The sequence below is a fragment of the Oreochromis aureus genome, linkage group 12, assembly GCF_013358895.1.
Source record: "Oreochromis aureus strain Israel breed Guangdong linkage group 12, ZZ_aureus, whole genome shotgun sequence".
Taxonomy (NCBI): domain Eukaryota; kingdom Metazoa; phylum Chordata; class Actinopteri; order Cichliformes; family Cichlidae; genus Oreochromis; species Oreochromis aureus.
Genome location: NC_052953.1, coordinates 6995684 through 7013598, shown reverse-complemented (window position 1 = coordinate 7013598; position 17915 = coordinate 6995684). Strand labels below are relative to the sequence as shown.

Genomic DNA, 17915 nt, shown 5'->3' with positions numbered 1-17915 from the left:
CTCCTGGAAAGATCAGGAGTGTTGGCATGTATGGCCTAGCATAGCCTGTAACGTTATTATGACGGACACATTTTATGAGCGAACTTGACTTTAAGTGACTTACAGGTTTCTTTGAAAAATACTTTGTTATATTCAGGTTCTTCCTTTTTGCTGCCATCCTCCTCTCCTCCTTGCAGCTCCTCGCAGCGCAGGCTTGCCGCTGCTAAAACTAAACAGAGCTCCCTGATAGGCACAGCCAATCACATTGGCCATATTTGTCACATGAGGTAGGACTCCAGTAGAGAACGTAATTTAACTCTTTCTGCACCGCTGGGTGAATGAGACGTTGATAGATCGTTTTTTTTTTCTTTCTATCGGTTTTGTTTTTCTTTACTCGAAGAGATCAAATTATTGGTGGGGACAAATCAATAATCGCTGGATATTGGTGGGGACATGTCCCTTCCGTCCATGCCAAATCTACGCCCTTGGCTTCAGTTATTGCTTAACTAAAACAAATTATTAGTAAAGGTCAGTTTCTTATGATACCCCACGACCCACTGCCCATTTTTGATTTCTGCCACACTTTATTGATATTAAACACCTGTTCAATGATCCCAATCTGCTGCTTTTAAGGATAAATTGCAAAATGAATATGAGGAATTCACGAGATAATTGAAGAGATATGAGAAAAGAATATACAAATATTTTGGACGTATCAGTATTCATCAGCGTGTAAACAGAATTAACGAGAAGATATGACTCCTTCGTTGAACTACTCCAAACATTCCCAGCTTGGTGACAAATGTGGGAATGGTGTTCAAGGCTTTTACATCAATATATTATAAATCAAAATCAACCCAAACTTTATGTCATTATAAGAGAGTGGACCAAAAATAACTTTTGCTGTTATACAATAACAACCCTTTGATGTTTATGTGGCTGTGCTGTAGTCATCAAATGGTGCAACATGTGGAGCTTAGTGGTAATGTAAATAAGTTAAAGGGCATATCCTCCTTGAACAGCACAGGGATATTATATATTGTGCATCCTCACTAATGTCCAATTTTCCTCTGCCATTAAACTAGCAAAACCTAATGGTGAACCTGTTCGCCTCATTGAACAAGAGAAGTGGACTCTGATGGCTGTATAGAATCTAATCCAAGTAAGACATGCTGTAGAAACTTGATAACATCTACCTGTGTTTAGGAGGTTTATCACAATGTACACACACTACAAAGTTGATTAAGAAATCCTTTAATCCGTTCAGGGACACATTTGGCTTCACATTTATCTTCATGTCACTGAGCACCTGTTTTGTTTTTTTGTCTTTTTCGTGCATTAACACCTGCAGTGAGTGCGAACAGGGTTTAAAAACAGTGCTCAGATCATTCCTATGGACTGTGCTTTATAAATAATAATCATTTATACCTCATTGTATTTATCAGATCGCGTGCTTGGTAATCACTTTCATTTGAATTTCATGTATTTGCTTTAAGCTGTAGTGTATGTCTGCATTTGTCTTTATCACCATCGCTTTCTTCAAGTGTTGTATCAGCCTGCTAAAAATTGGAGCAAAAGAAAACACACATGCTGCCTTATTATTCAGATAAAATGATATTTTCTTACTTTTCTTATTTTATGCAACTAAGAATGTTTGATCAAAGATAAAGCTGTAAAAAAAAATCAAAGCTGATTGCAGATGTTTTAAGTTAAAAAAGGAAAAATGTTATTTTATACAGTGATTTTCGATTATTTGGTATATTAATGATCACTGAAAGCTTAGACAGTGGTCCAAAACTGGTTTTGTATTTGTAAGTTAATGATGTTTAATGTCCAATTTCCCCTTTTTGTTCCTTTTCCGGTTGTGAACATTGACTCTGTTAAATTTAAGCCCCAACGATTCTTTTTTAAGGCTTCATACATTGTAGTTTATTCTAAAGTCACAAAGTCACACAGAATTTAATGCTGGAAGTGAGTGTGGTGAAACTGGTTTATATCACAGTTATTATTTACATTATTTACAGTACAGGCATTCTTTATAGAAACAGTTCAGTGTTTGTATGTACGGAGAAAACATTTTCTGTTGTTTTGGAAAATGATACTGCAGTTGACCTTTAGCCAAAAGTCAAAATCAACAGAGCAAGTCGAACTTTGAGTCAGATGTTTCTCATTTCATTACATCAGATCCAACTTCCCTTTTTTTTTTTCTGACAGCTAGTAAATAAATAAAATGCAAGTCCTCCAGGGCTCTTTGATGCTTGTGCATGTGTCACAAGCATGGCTTTTATTTTGGACAGCATCTTTAATTAGGAAGAGGGAATGATCTTGTTTAAATAAACAGTTAAACATAATTTTACAGCGTTTTGTCTGTTTTATTGATCCATAACAAATTAATTAAGGGTAGTCCCAGTCCAAAACGCCTTTTCCAAGTGGTACATTAAAAAAAATAAATGGTAGCCATACATATAAATTCCAGCATTTATGAGTTTGTTTTTATTATTACTGCATCTGCTGCCTTGAACACTGAGTGTAACATAAGGGATTTTTGACAATTGTTTCTCGGACATGACAAAAATCAACTTAGCACTGCTCTTTCTGATATCTCCTTCATATTTTGTACCTTAAAACGTTTTTACTGCAATAAAAAGATTTGAAAGATCAACATACTTCATCGTTGCACTCTTTACTTGTTTTTTCTATTAATACGTTGCACTACTTTCTCAGTAAGTTAAGTAAGTAATAAAAATGCTGCAAAGTGACACTAAAGCTGGAGTTTTCTTCCACTGCAGTTAGACCAGTTGTACTTGCACATAATTGGAACATAAGAAAAAGCAGATGTTTTTTGTCTTTCAGTCTACAGCAACTGTTTTATCACAACTGCCTCGAATGTTCCTTAACCTGCTGATTTTTAACCTGTTCCGATGCCATGACATTCTTGTGAACCTTGATCTCTGCCTACTTTCTGGTTTTGCTTGCTGACCTACTAACAGCCTGTTTTGCATTTGTTTTAATAAATTACCACAGAGTGCTCCTGCCAACATACACAGTCTGACAAGTTACAATAAAAAAACCCAAAACAAAGGTAGTTAACTAAAGCTGCAGAACATCATTCAAAGGGACAGTCCGCTCTCCAAATCAAAATAATGGTTCCCCTCATTGTCATTCAGTGTCACTTAGTTCCATAACATTCAGCAGCACTATAGATTTTGTACATTCAACCTGGGGGCAAAAGTGGCCCTCAAATTTTTTCTCTGAAAGTTTTGAAGTAGAATAGATGAGTTGTGATAGAGGGCGATGCACACACTAACACGAATCCTTCTCCTTATATCATTCAGCAACCACACTATGTACCTTGTCATTAATATTAATGGAATATGTGGTTTCAGAATCGTGTTTATTGGCCAAGTATATGTGCAGACACATACAAGGAATTTGGTTCCGGTAGATGGTGGCTCTCAAGCACAGCAATGTAAATCTCTCTCTCTCTCTCTCTCTCTCTCTCTCTCTCTCTCTCTCTCTCTCTCTCTCTCTCTCTCTCTCTCTCTCTCTCTCTCTCTCTCTCTCTCACACACACACACACACACACACACACACACACACCTATATATACACACATTACACATGCATACACAAAGCTGTGTAAACCAACTATAAATAACTAATAAAACTTATATACATAAAATACAGAAATGAAATGAGGTGGAATGAATTCTACAGAATGTACATAAGGTGCAGTTGCAGTCTGGCAGTGTGACAGGTCAACTGTTTAGGAGGGAGATGGCGAGGGGAAAGAAACTGCTCCTGTGTTGGGTGGTCCTGGTCTGCAGGCTTCTGTACCGTCTGCCAGAGGGCAGCAGATCAAAAAGTCTGTGTCCAGGGTGTGAGGGGTCTGTGATGATTTTCCCTGCCCGTTTCCTGGTTCTTGAGAGGTAGAGATCCTGGATGGAGGGCAGGGGGGCGCCGATGATCCTTTCTGCTGCCTGTACAGTCCGCTGCAGTCTGCTCCTGTCCTGTTTAGTGGCTGCACCATACCAGACTGTGATAGAGGAGCACAGGACAGACTCAATGACCGCAGTGTAGAACTGGGTTAGCAGCTCCTGTGGAAGACTGTACTTCCCCAGTTGTCTCAGGAAGTACATCCTCTGGTGGGTCTTTTTGAGGATGGAGTTGATGTTGGTCTCCCACTTCAGGTCCTGGGAGATGCAAATGTAATCAACCCTTTTCACATTTGCAAACCTCAATTCAGTTGGGTAAATATCACAATGTTACATTGAAAAGCAGCATAATTAGTTGGATATTGTAGCGTCTAAGAATAATTCATAGCGAATAATCAGACTTCAATCTAATCCACCTGTTTTAGGGTGGAGCCTTTAGTTGTCAAACCAGAGGAAAAAGATAAAGAACCATTTGTGGCAAAGCAGATAAGACGAGAGAGGAGATCACATAGAGGCAGTCCACCAAATTATCAAGCACTTAAAGTAGCATTATTCAGTACAGACACTGGAAAATCACTCTGCCACTCTACAGAGCTGCACATGAAGCAAACTGGTAACAGAGTTGTTTCATATTAAAGTTTTCGAATTGATGCAAACCCTCCCTTTATTGCACAGACTCAGCACAGAGCATCATGTGCCACAGTTTCACACATGGAGAACAGATTTGTAGTCTGTGGCATCAATGTAGTGGCAGCCATCCTGTTGGAGCCATGTTTATAGTTAATCCTGTTAAATGCTGCCATCCATATCAATATGCTCTGTTTGCAGTGTCCACTAGCATTTTTTAAGTGTGCTACTGGAAAGCACGCAAAGCATCCATGGAACACATGAAAAACTACATTGTGAAAAATAGTTCTTGTTTTTCCAGCTAGCTTCAGTATTTCCTCCCTCATTCTTCCTGTCCTCATACAACCTCTCTGTCCTCTCCCTCTCTTCATCCTCCTCACTCAGCTACAAACTAGAAAATAACAAAAATATAATCTTATGATTATAAGAGCAAGTGGGGGATCCACAGTCGACAACAGGACAAAACACTGCGTTATGTGTTATGGGAAATCATCAGAATTGAATGTGGGTGAAATAGAAGCTACAGCTTTATAATAATTGAGAGAATTTGACTACATATCAACTCTTACCCGCTGCTTTTTGCTCTGTCTTTCTTTGCTCTCTCCCCTCCTCTCTCTGTCTTTGTGCCGTCACCCAAAAGTTAAATATTACAGTGAATAAAGATAATGACATTTACGAAGGTGGGTAGTAAAAATCGCTTTAATGAATACCTGGAAACGATGGAGGAAATGAAATACACTGATTTCCAAGTGATGGGTTTGAGTGTAAGCTGAAACTTTGTGTGAATCAGGTGGAAAATTTCTCCTCTCCGTTGATCCTTTAATCAGCATCACTGTGTTCAGGTGTGTATGAGCTTTTAAATAGCCTAGCCGGAGTGTCGGGCCAGTAGGTGATTTGACTAAACTCGTTTCCTCCTTTCATTCAAATTCGAAAGCGAGAAGTTGAGCTGGACAGAAGTCAAAACTAACTTTGGCAGTTACAGTTAAACCCGAAGGGGCGTTTAATCCGAGGCACCGACTTATAATGATGAAGCGTGGGGCAAGAAAAGGCTACAAATAGCGATGATTAGGAGCGGTAAGAGCAGTTTTCTCTGCACGCTCACCACACCTCACTCATAAATCAAACAATTTTACGTTTGTTGTTTATACACCAGCGCATGCACTGGGCAGAACGACTTGTTGTAGAGGTTTTACACATCGAGAGGGGTTTAAGACAAATTCGGCGTTGTGTAAAGTTGTGACGCAAGAACTGATCGTTTCTGATCTTTGCTGTCTTTTAATTCCCACTCCAGCTGTTTTACATGACGTAAATGGTGTCATCGTTTTATCCTCTTTATGGTTAAAGAGTCTGTGTTGATTTTGTTGTTGATGAAGATTCAAGTTTTGTTTTGGTTTTCTGAGCTTTATGCCCCACTTAACTCTTCACTTAACACCTTGTTGTGGATCATCTTTTCCATCTTGAAAACTTAGCCTACTGCAATAAAAGAAAACATCTGAAATGCCGCAACAATATTTATATGTATCCATAGTGATTAACTCATTTTGGGAGTAATTTTAAAAACGCCACACAGACTGTGACTTTTGTGACGCATTCATATTTGTGTCCACTGTTTTAGGAAATGCCAGTCTTTATGTAAATAGGAAAAAATGCTAACCTCATAGAGGATGACTCATGTAAAAGTTTTTCTTGGAGTTTAGTAACATGTTAGAGCATCTGAGGTGATTCCTGCTCGGTGTGCTTTAGACTGTCACAGCGAGGAGGCCGGTCTTATTTTGCATGACATTTGCCTTTTGTAAATAAACCGGACAATGCAAATTTCTGTGCAGTTGGACACTCTGTGGAACGCGGCTCTAGCACCATGTTGTTTATTAAAACACAGACGGTAATTCAGTTTTACGTAAAGGTATGCAAACCAGTGGAAACATGTTGCCAGTTTAATACAGAGCTGATGTGAGAGAACCACGGGAGGAGGTAAGCGCTTTGTTTGGTTTTTAATGTTGACTACTAGAAATCCTTAGTTTTGAAAATTAAAAACTATTCCAGGTGTCTTGAGCACCCTATGTATAGTTTAAAGCCCTTTGTGTCCATTTCAGACTGTGAGGTCTTAAAGATCAAACGTGTGGTCAAAAGTTTGGTAGAGAAGTGTATGTGGACTTTGTGTTTGAGAAAGGATGAATGTGACTGTAGAAGTGTGCTTTGCCTGCAAAGGCAAGCTGAAATGGCTTCAGTGGAAAGCTTTTTGTGCTTTTTGTTGCATTTTGAATGCGCAAACTGTCAGTTGTTTGTCCTTCTCTGTAGTTTCTAAGAAAGTGGCATATTTTTTTTATGCACAGGCAGTTGGAAATTGGCAGTTTTAAAATAGTCTAATGTAATTTTATGCAGATCTGATGTTTTAAGGAGAAGCACTCGTGTCTGTTTCACCAGCAGCAGCACTGATATAGGTGAGCAAAATTGTTAAGTGCCCACAACAGCCATAAATATGACGTGTAAGCTACTTCAGCCTCTTGATTGCAGTATTTAAACAATAGTATCCAGTACACATTTATGCCCCTTGATACCTCGCTTCTTGGGTCACAGTTGGTCTTTCAGTTTAAGAGGCATTAACACAAAAACATTTTTTGGCCAGCTGAAAAACTCCAGCTGTGAGTACTTCGGAATCTGGAGTATCTTGTCAGCTGAGACACTCTGGTTGCTATGTTACAAAATATCCAGTCGATATTACAAGTATCTGACTTTGACCTTGGCTGTTGCTCTGCTGGTAGACCCACACTGAAGAAAATGTCCAAATGTTATTTATATTATAAATTATATTAAAAAGATATTAGTGTAGGGCAGGGAACATTGACATCAAACTGGGAATAACTTTATTTTAATGGTTCACAGATGGGAAATGTTAATGTCAGTGTTTAGTTTCAATTGAGGCTATAAGATTTAATAGTTGTAGTTTTGGTTATTGACAGTGTGTTTCCTTTTTAGAGTGTGGAAAGGGTGTGATGATCTGAAGATTAGGGAGCAGCATCATCCCTCTGTCCAGTCTGTTAATCCACAACTGATGCGTCTCGTCCCTGGTTACCGCTGAAGGCTCAGGCTTCATCTCGTTGCAGCTTTGTTGTTCCTGTGTTGTCAGCTTGTCAGCGCGTCAGCACATGAGACATGAATCCCTACGGAAATGAATATCTTGACTCTCATTTGAGTGGCGGCGCAGCATCTCGCTCTCAAAGTTCACCCCAAGAATTGGCTTTAGCTCCGTCGTACGATCAGTCTTCTCCAGTCATGCGCCCAGATAATAGTTCTGCTACAGTTTCAGGCCACAACTTTCCTCCACACGAGGCCTCATCAGACCAAGAAGGTCCCCAAACCCTGGTCCGATCACCAAGTTCTACAGTCCAGCTTCCAGCCTCAAATCCAGACTTCGGTGTTGGAGCCAGGTCTCAGTCTGATCTGGCATCAGTCTCTACTCCAGAACCTGGTTTCACAGCAAATCCCTACTCTGCGTTTGGCACCCCGTCTTCATATCAGGTCTCTGTGATCATCCCCTCCCCAGACCTCCATCCCATTCCCCTCCCAACTCAGTGCTCTGAGGAAAACTATCCAGACCTGGAGTGCGCCATCTGCTTCAGTCAATTCAACAATGTCTTCCGCTGCCCCAAGATGCTGCAGTGCAAGCATACGTTCTGTCTGGAGTGCCTGGCTCGCATGAACGTCAAGTCGACCGAGCCCAACGCCATCCAGTGTCCGTTGTGCCGCAGCTTTACACCCTTGCCTTCCCTTGGCCTGCCAAAACTGGCCACAGACTCAAATGTTTTGTCTTACCTTCCAGCTGCTATGCAGAGAGTGTACAGCATCCGTTTCCTCCGCAGCAAAGGGAAGCTGGAGGTCAAAAGGTCAGTGAGGGTGAAAGCCTTCTCCTTGCCTTTTTGTTCAAGTGGTTCTTTGAAAGTTCGAATGTTTCCTTACTGGAATTCAAAGGAAAAACTGAATAGCAGGAATATTTTAATACTCATATTAATCTTAATCTTGTTTTGGAGTGAAATCAACAAGTCATGCTGTTTATCAGAAATGTATTTTACTGGTGATAGTAGAGCTGTGAAATTGGGTCGGAGCAATATATCAGTTATTAATCAGCAAAAGGTGTGCGTATAGATGGATTGTGTATATTTTTTTTCTAAATATTTTTGCACTGGTAACGGTGCACAACTAAAGTTTTTTTGAATAAATGCATAAAACATTTAGTTTGAATTTATTTAATTTTTGTTTTTAAGGTCAACTGACGGACAGCGGCGGTGGCCTCGGCAGTCGCTGACGTCTCTGAGATCCATCCACCGCTCTCTGGATGTGGGCATTCCCAGTGGGAACGCAGAAGGTCACGGTCAGTCACGCGGCACTGTGTTCAGACTGACGAGTCACCCGGTGTGTCGTGCCTTACTCCTAACATCTGTGGTGATGATGATGGTGCTTCTGACTGGTGTCATTATCTTCCTCCTCACCTACCGCAAATGACTGAGTGACATCTTGTCCTGTAAAGTCTTATAAAAATTGGTGACATGTCACTTTAAAAAAAACCCAACATTCTCCTTAATCACACGAAGTAACAGCTTTTCCTGCTGCTATTTAAAAACTGATCCAGTTGTGCAATAAACATCACTATTTGAGGCTGTGTTGGATTAAACAGCTTATAACTAGCCAATGGCCTTCAAAGCGAAGAGCTCCTTTTTAAATACAAAACTGCAGAAACTGGATAAAGACAACTGAGAAACTAGAAGAAGGTGGACTTAATTGTGAACATAACACTTCAGCTTCTAATAACTGCCCAGGTATCTCTTCTTGTTTTATTCCTTAGTTTTACAAACTATCAATGGACTTTTATCCGCCTCACCTGTGCCAAAGGCTGTACATGATCAGCTTGCTGTTGATAACTTGATTAACATAACATCTTGTTGTTCAAGCCATAAATGGTCAAGAAATGACAGTAGTGGGAAAGAAAGCAGATCAAGTTGATTTTCATTGTAGCACTTAAAACCATTTTTGCAAATCTTTGTCTTGATGTTTTTAAAAAAAGCTTTATATTAAAGATGAGGGATGACGCACTAAGAGCAAAAACTGGTTGTCAGGTTCAAAATGATTGTTAAAGTCTTCATGGCTTACATTTAACTGCTAAAAAGAATTGTTTTGCAATTTTGTTACTATCATTTAATAAGTGAGACCCATTATTATAGACTATAGTTTTGGTCTGCTTGCCTCACTTTAACTATGAGATTCTTTAAACTTACCACAAGCTATTGCCTTCTTCCTTGTTCCGCTCTGCGTACGTGTTGTTTTATTTTTTGCCCCCCCTCTTCGGGAAACTTTGAGCACTTTAAAAAGGTGAAACCTGAAGTGTGAATGTTGCACGTTGGATTCATACGTGTATTGCTAACAAGAGGTTTCATTTAGTTGGAGCTGCGGCTTGGGTTTCATGCAAATGACCTGAACCGCAATTTGCGCACATTGCATTTTCATAAATGCTGGGTCATTTTTGTGTTTTCAGCATCACCACTGTAGGGTTTTCCATGCACGTAGTTTTACTTTAATGTGTCTAGGGTTCGAGATATCTGCTGCTTAATTCTTCATAGCCACAATGGAATGACTTGAAGGCTTATCCATTTATTTTTAAATCTGTATCCAGTTAACTCTTCTCCTCTTTGACAAGGAATTATTTTTTTTAATGCATATTTGTTTTTCTATTCTGTCAGTACTATGAACTAAACTGTTAGAAATTATCCAAGGATATGCAGCTCGCTTTTGAAAAGGCAAAACGGGGGTATGTGGGTAAAATCTCCTTTAAATGTGTGAACTTTGGGTTTGCATGTCATATTCTGTTACATTCAGCAAGCGGCTGAGCTGTGGGATGTTGCCCCAATATACGAAATATTTGCTCTAATACTGCAGATTCTCACTCCAGTTGATATTATATTAATCTACAGCTCTGGCATCAAGCAAAACCTGTTGTAAAACTATTTTGACTTGCAAATCAAAGATGAAAATGCTGCTTTTTTTTTTGTTTTTGTTTTTTTTGTTTTTTTCCTTCAGCCATGCCTTCTAAAATGTACACCCAAAAACCAAGTTTTAACTGCAGATTCGAACAGTTGGTTATGACTGACAGCGAGAATATATTTCAAAGTTTACCATCCTATTTTCCTGTTTGTTTGTGGGTTTTTTTTTTTTGTTTTTGTTTTTTTTTTTTTTAAGTCTTTCAGGTTCTGTTGTGATTAAATTGTCAAGTGAAAAATAAATGATTTTATACATTTTATGTAACTGTTTAGGGAAAGCTTGCAATACCATTGTTTGGCTTGTGATATTAAAATAAATTTCTTGTTTTTAATTTGCCATTGTCCTTATTATGCATTTATTATATTATTTTAAATACAAAAAAAATTTTTGGTAATTTTTTTTTATTTTTAAAGCTTGGTTTGTTTTTGGCTATTGGCTATTTGAACATGCTTTTTAGGTTAAACTCTAATACTAGGTTCAGAAAACATTTGGGATTAAGGTGTATACAGAGCACAAAGTATCAATTACACTTTGTAATCTACTGTATAATAAGTAGAATATTAGAGAGAGAGAGAGAGAGAATGAATCACACTTGAACTCACTTTTTACACTTTTAAATACTTGGATTGCTTGAATTTCAACAAAAACTTAAATAAAATGAAGGCCTTCTACATCATGCAGTAGTGACCCAAAGTGTTGCTAAAACAGCTCACACACCCCAGAAGTTTGAATGATTTCTACACTGTAAAAAAAAAAAAAAAAAAAAATCCTGTAGTGAAATGGAAAATGTCCTGGTAATTTTCTACTAGTACATTTTTTTTTTTTTTTTTCTTATTGTTTGTTTGTTAACTTCCTTAAACCAAACACTTTTCCATAAATGATAAAATGGAAAATTCTGTACATTTACAGTATACTCTGTACTATTTACGGGCATTTCCTTCAGCTATAAAACAGAAAATTCCATTTATTCAAAGTATATTTTCCGCTAATAGAAAAATCTAAAGTTCTGTTTATATTACAGGCAATTCCTTTCACTGTAACTCATTAAATGTACTTCTTTATATCCTTAACCATACATTAATATACAATTATGACCTAATACAACATTTGCTAAAAAAAATTTGAGCAAATTTAAATTGAAACTCAAATTGAAACTTTTTAAATTAATTTGTGCTTAGTACACAACATTGGTAAGTAAAATATTCTTTATTCTCCTCAGTTCAAAAGTATACTAAAATATAATGATACCATCCATCTCGTCATAAAATGACTAAGGAGCTAATACATGAAAAAAATAACTTTTTCCCTTGAAATCAGGTTGTTCTCATGTGTGTTTGGAGAGCCGGTCACATGACAGCACAGGATTTAAACTGAATAACAAATAAAACGTATTTATTCAACTCACAGACCATGACAACAAAAATCAGGGTGTCAATTTTAAAAACATTTACTGAGGTTAACTTAAAGCGCTGAATTATTTATGTTGTCATTTCAATTCAGTTCACTTCGATCTGTAAGGTGCCAAAGAAAATGAAATGGTCTTTTTAAGGTGTTTCTTTACAGTAATACACTGTAAAGTAACCTTACGTTACATGTATTAAAAAGAAAACCCCAACAGAAAAACCCCTCTGAGTAAGCACTAGGCGACAGTGGGGAGGAAAAACTCCCTTTTAAGAGGAAGGGGCTTGAGCACCTGCCCTTTTCTTGAGGCATTTTTTTTTTCTTTTCTTTAATGTGTGTGAGCGTGTTGAGTCCTGCCTGTGCCCCTCAATAATATTTAACTATTAATCACAGTTTTGCTGAACATAAGGATCTGGCTTGCATCAGTCACATGACTTCCATTAACCAATGATCGCCCTTGACGCTGGTTACGAGCCCGGAACGAGCTGGCAAAGAGCACGCGCATTTCTTGCCATCTAAGCGGTGCAGAGCTGCAGGAGAAACAGAAATTAATTGGGAGACGCAGACTGATGCAACAAAAACAGTAAGTGGGGTATACAATGTAGACTATAGACTGTAGCATACAGGAGTATTAGGTTATTATTGGTCAGTTGTCTTGTGACAACTGATGAACTGAAACAAATGAGCGCGCTGTGTGTGTAACAGCGCAATAAACATCTGTCCTTTTATTAACTGCACAAGTAGTGCTGGTCATAGCTGCTAGCTCACTGAGTAAGGGTGCCATTGGGTCTGTAGCTCTACCGTTTTAGGGAACATATTTCATTTTAAAGTAAGTTACAGGGATTTTCCTGCCTTTCTGGAGGACTTATATTTCACTAAAAACGATCTAATATGCATATGCACATAATTATGGATTATTGCAATTATGATATTAAAAAACACTATTAAAAAAAATACATTAGGAAACAGATTATATTAGATTTATATTTCAAATATGACAAAATCCCGATTTTACAGCAGCAAAATTATTGTATCACTACAGTTTAAACATTTAATAAGCTTTCTGCCTGCACAGAGTGGATAGTGAAACTAATTCTATCATCATTAATACATTATTTTATATTAATTACTTTATTTTTTTATTCTCATTACTGTATTATTATAGCAACTAGGAATAAATAAGAACGGAAGTATTCTGGATAAGCACCATGATGCAAACTTGTGACCATAGTATATACAGTATTCTGGAGAAGGTGTAAAATGTCACTGTATTTGCATGTGTGTGTGTGTGTGTGTAAGCATGTTTTATGTTTTTAATTATTACACATAATATAACATTGTCCAGATATGCCCTGTAAGGACACGAGGAGGAAATGGTGGCAAAAGGAGCTGTGTGAGGCAGTGGATCCCTCAGCAGTTGGATTAAAAAGAGCACAGGTCACAATAACACATGTACCAGTTTTTGCGTTGCAGAGGTATTTAAGTATAAAAACAATAATAAACACAATTGCAATGTTTTGGTTCTATAACATTATTCTATCATTACTTTATTATGGATTCGGTGCAAGAGTTTTTAAATGTGGATAATTAAATAATAGATTAATGCAATAGCAAATTGTGCCTTGTTCTTAGTTAAATTTGTTGCTTTATGGTTCCAAAAACTCCAAACTCCAAAAAACACTTGTTTAATCAGATACCATCTTTCCTATGGACTTTTTACAGTCTACAGTCTTAGATCAACACAGCCCTGCCCTCCAGCACTATCAGCAGCAGGAGCAGCCGCAACCCCATCAGGTCAAATATAGGCTAGGTTTGCTTTGCATTGTCCCCACCTGATGACAGTGATATAGTATGATGGGATTTCATATTAGAGTCTTGATTAATGTGGGTTGTTGTTATTCAGCCTGGTTCTATGTGCCCCTTTTTAATTTTGAGAATCTGCCCCTTTAAACATCTCTGCACGGCCCTGACTGGCTGTTCTAATTGCATGATTATGAGAATGTTCTCTCCCTTTTCCCACTTTTTGCAAAGAGATTTGTAAACTAGCTTGCTGAGGTTTTTAAAGTTCTCCAATGGGACTTTAACATATTCATCTTTGATTTCTGCCCAGACTTTACTGGTAAGCCAGTTGTGGATAGCTTCAAGTCTGTCTTGGGGGGTGAAAATCCCTGCCTTGTCAAGAAGACGCATAACTACTTACTCAATACAGATTTCCACAGAAAATCGGTATTTTTCTTCTTTTTCACATGACTCAAATTGACACGTGTCTGTTAATGCCAACAGGTGTTGTTTGAATACTAAAGTAACTGTAGTGTCAATCAGTGATTCATCTAAATTCATTAAACCCAAAATATCATTATTCTCAAAAACACTCAGGTTTTCATAGAGATCACTGAAGATGCCCTTGGCAACATTTTCCAGCACTTCCGGGTTAGTGTTCTGGATTTCAGCCCCGACTTTCTCCAACAAACGTTCATGCAGAGAATCAGAAGGGGGGGTCACTGATATTTTAGCAAACTGTGAAAGTACAGTTTGAATAAGTATGGTCAGCCATATTTTATCCTCAGAATTGTTTTCAATTGGCACACTGCTTCATGTTTAACAGAGGATTTCTGTAGGGTTGAAGTTTTTTTTTCCACAGAACGTGTTTCTGCTTTTAAAGAACTGGATGTATTTTCAGAAGACAGAACAAGTGTTATCTGAATATAGAAACGATCGTTTCTTGGTGTTGTTGGTCTAAAACCATGGCGGCAAAAACAGCATGATCTGGAATAGCCAGATGTCAGAGAAAATGACTGTTTTTACATTTTGACTACGGTCTTCTGTGATTTTTATTTCTTTAGACTCCACTTCAGGGCAGAGTTTGTCAAACATTTGTACCTTGAAAGTTTCACCAGGGAGGAGCACTGCTTTTTCTTTGGCCTGTAAAATGACTAGAGATTTACCGATCCGATATTACGTATCGGTATCGGTCCGATACTGACGTAAATTACTGGATCGGATATCGGAGAGAAATAAAAAATATAATCCGATCCATTAAATATCAAAAAAGCAGCTCACAAAACTTGCGACATTGCGTAACTCAGCTCATAACCGTAGCATGTTGGAGCAGTGTGCAGTCACCTGATAGATCGGCTGTGTGTATTTGTAGCCTTGCTAGCAATCCGGCATTTCATCTCCGAGGAAGTTATCCCAGAGAGAAGTAAAGCAAGTGTGTAAGTTCATCTCTGAATGTTTATAAAGCGTTCCCACGTTAAGCTTAACAACCCATATATGGAGTGACTGCCAGTGGCGTGTCTAGAAAATTTTTGTTGGGGGGGCCTGGTAGGGGCACAGATTTGGAGAAGGGTGGCAGATGTAATTTGCAGATAATGTTAAAAAAAAAATTCTACCAACTGTTAACCATAATTCAATAACCCTGTAAACCTAATAACTGAATGCGCTTTTAACTCTTATTAGAATGAGATTTTAACCACTACGGTGCAAAGTTTTTAGATACTGCGTTGATGAAGTAGAAAAGATACAATCAGTGCTTTGTCAGTGTTTACTCAGCATTCAAGGACAGCAATATTTGCATAGTATTTTTACTGGCATATAGTGCACATATGTTTTGGGCAAAAACATTTTTGAATATTAAAATACGAACATTTTTAACATACAACTGGCAAATTAGCCAATGCAAAACTTTATCTGCCTATAAAAAAAGAAGATAATCTTCTCACAAACTGGTGTTTGATTTTGAAACAGGAAAAAAGTGGGGAAACAAATGAAAAGACTAACATTTGAATAAAACCTGAAAGCAAGTAAATACTTTCTATGCTGCCTTATGGTAAACTTTGGTAATATTGATGTATAAAGAACAACACTGGCTGATGATGAAATACAGTCAGCTGGCATGGTGACACTGCCAGTATTAACCTGCAGGGCTGGACTGGGACAAAAAAAATCAGGCATTTTGACTAGAGACCGGCCCACCAGGTATTAAAGCCATAAAGCCTTTGAATGAAAACGAACGCTGTTGTGACAGTGATGTACACTGTCTTGTTGGTATATGTATGATTTCTACAAATTTTACGTCAGATAAAAACTTTGTTCGCAAGATTCAGATATTTAATAAAAGCTAGATATTTTAAATGAGAATAAGAAAGAAAAGTATTTCTTTGTGCCCCCCTTTCCCTGTTAATGCCCTACCTGGCCCCCTGGCATAACTTTGCTAGACCCGCCCCTGCACAATTACCAGCTGTCAGCTACTTAGAAAAGGATCCTGGTGTTATTTGTCTCTTAGAGACAGTTCATAACTTCCCTTCAACTCATTCATGTCACCTAAAAGGTAAACCTGTTTCTCCATCACCTGTTCAGCTCTGATGATTCAGTAAGGACATCTCCTGGTTTCATCTTCATGTTTCCCTCTGACCAGATATACAAACCCATATCATGACCAGCAGCTTTTACAGGGAGTGCAGAATTATTAGGCAAATGAGTATTTTGTCCACATCATCCTCTTCATGCATGTTGTCTTACTCCAAGCTGTATAGGCTCGAAAGCCTACTACTAGTGATGGCCCGCTTGAAGCTGACGCTCCGGAGCGTGTGTCGAAAAAAACAACACACTGGTTCAGAAGCACTGTGTCGAGGCTTGCTTCGTTTGGCAAAAGTCACGTGACCAGTGACGTCCGAAGCTTCATTACGCACGTAACTGCTTCGGTACCTGATTCAAATGGAACGAAGTGAATCATTTGCGGGATTTGTGGAGTGTTTTGATGGTGACAGATAGCGAACCACTGATCATTCTACTGAGAGATTTGGTTCTGTTGTGTGGGAGTATTTTGAGTTGATTCTGGTCAATTGGGTGGGTTGTGCAGCTTTGTGTTCTGGCTGTTTGCTTTTGTTTTGTGCGTCTTTATTTTATCTGAAAACGGGAAAAACTTGAAATGTCAAAAATCTGCTTTTCATTATATAAATATCATTAAATAACTTCCATTTGACTCGTAACATTTAATGTTATAAAAAGATATATTTTCTTTAAAAAAATAATCTTAAAATGTTAGTCTACAAAATGTGGCGCAATTTAATTTATTTATTCTCTTTAGCTGATAGTTTGTGGAGCCATAACTGCATCTCTACCAGTTTTTCTGCACTCCAGCCTCTTCTGTGCCATGTGAAGAGATTTTCCTTAAGGCAGGAGAAATTATCTCCACGAAAAGGAACAGATTCGGCCATCGCACAGTGGAACAAATTCTCTTCTTAAATAAAAATGAAAAAGGGTTACCTTAAATGCATCATGTTTTTAATTTGCAAGTTCATGAGCATTTCCCTTTCCATTTCACAATCAATTCTACCCCTAGGTCAAAAATATACACCAGTAAAAATATGTACAGGAAAATTTCCCTAATATAATATTATTTATAAATATACCCATCTAGCGATTAACTGCACAAGTACATGGAGGCAGGACCTCACAGCAGATGCATACTCCATAATGTGTTGTACATTATTATATGTATATTATATGTAACGTGGTATTTTTCAATTATTGTATTTACCAACATCAAGAAGTCACAAGCAAAGAAAGACCACACCATGGTGCATGTTTAAACAAGGAAGGTTTACTGGTCAAAATTATTTATTAAAGAAATAAACAACATTTTTGTCACCCCAAAAAATACACGTTTAAAGCAACACAACGGCGACCCAATATCAGACAGAACTCCACTCTGTAGAGTGAGCAATCATTATGAAGCAGTCGGTTTTATTTTGTGGATTCAAGCTGCTCTTCATATTTTTGGCCACTAGATGTCACCAAAGAGGACTGTGTTGAAAAGCTTCGAGTAATGAACCGCTTTACAATACAAGCTTCAGTGCTTCAGAAAGCTTCATTTGGCCAACACTACCTACTACCAATTAAGCATATTAGGTGATGTGCATCTCTGTAATGAGAAGGGGT

At 38.0% G+C, this 17915-nt stretch overlaps 1 protein-coding gene across 1 annotated transcript; it reads left to right on the top strand.

The window, feature by feature from the left end:
* Window positions 1-5425: 5425 nt before the first annotated feature.
* LOC116313581 lies at window positions 5426-10885 on the top strand. The gene is made up of 3 exons (XM_031731331.2): window positions 5426-5615; window positions 7518-8425; window positions 8804-10885. The coding sequence occupies exons 2-3, from the start codon at window positions 7695-7697 to the stop codon at window positions 9039-9041; spliced, it is 969 nt and encodes a 322-aa protein (XP_031587191.1). The 5' UTR covers window positions 5426-5615; window positions 7518-7694; the 3' UTR covers window positions 9042-10885.
* Window positions 10886-17915: the final 7030 nt, after the last annotated feature.

What these genes read in the sequence shown, in the direction of transcription:
- LOC116313581 (XM_031731331.2), top strand. Translation starts at nt 7,695, where the DNA reads ATGAATCCCTACGGAAATGAATATCTTGACTCTCATTTGAGTGGCGGC. An exon ending in GGGAAGCTGGAGGTCAAAAG is followed by an intron (nt 8,426 to 8,803) that starts GTCAGTGAGGGT and finishes TTTGTTTTTAAG; the next exon opens with GTCAACTGACGGACAGCGGC.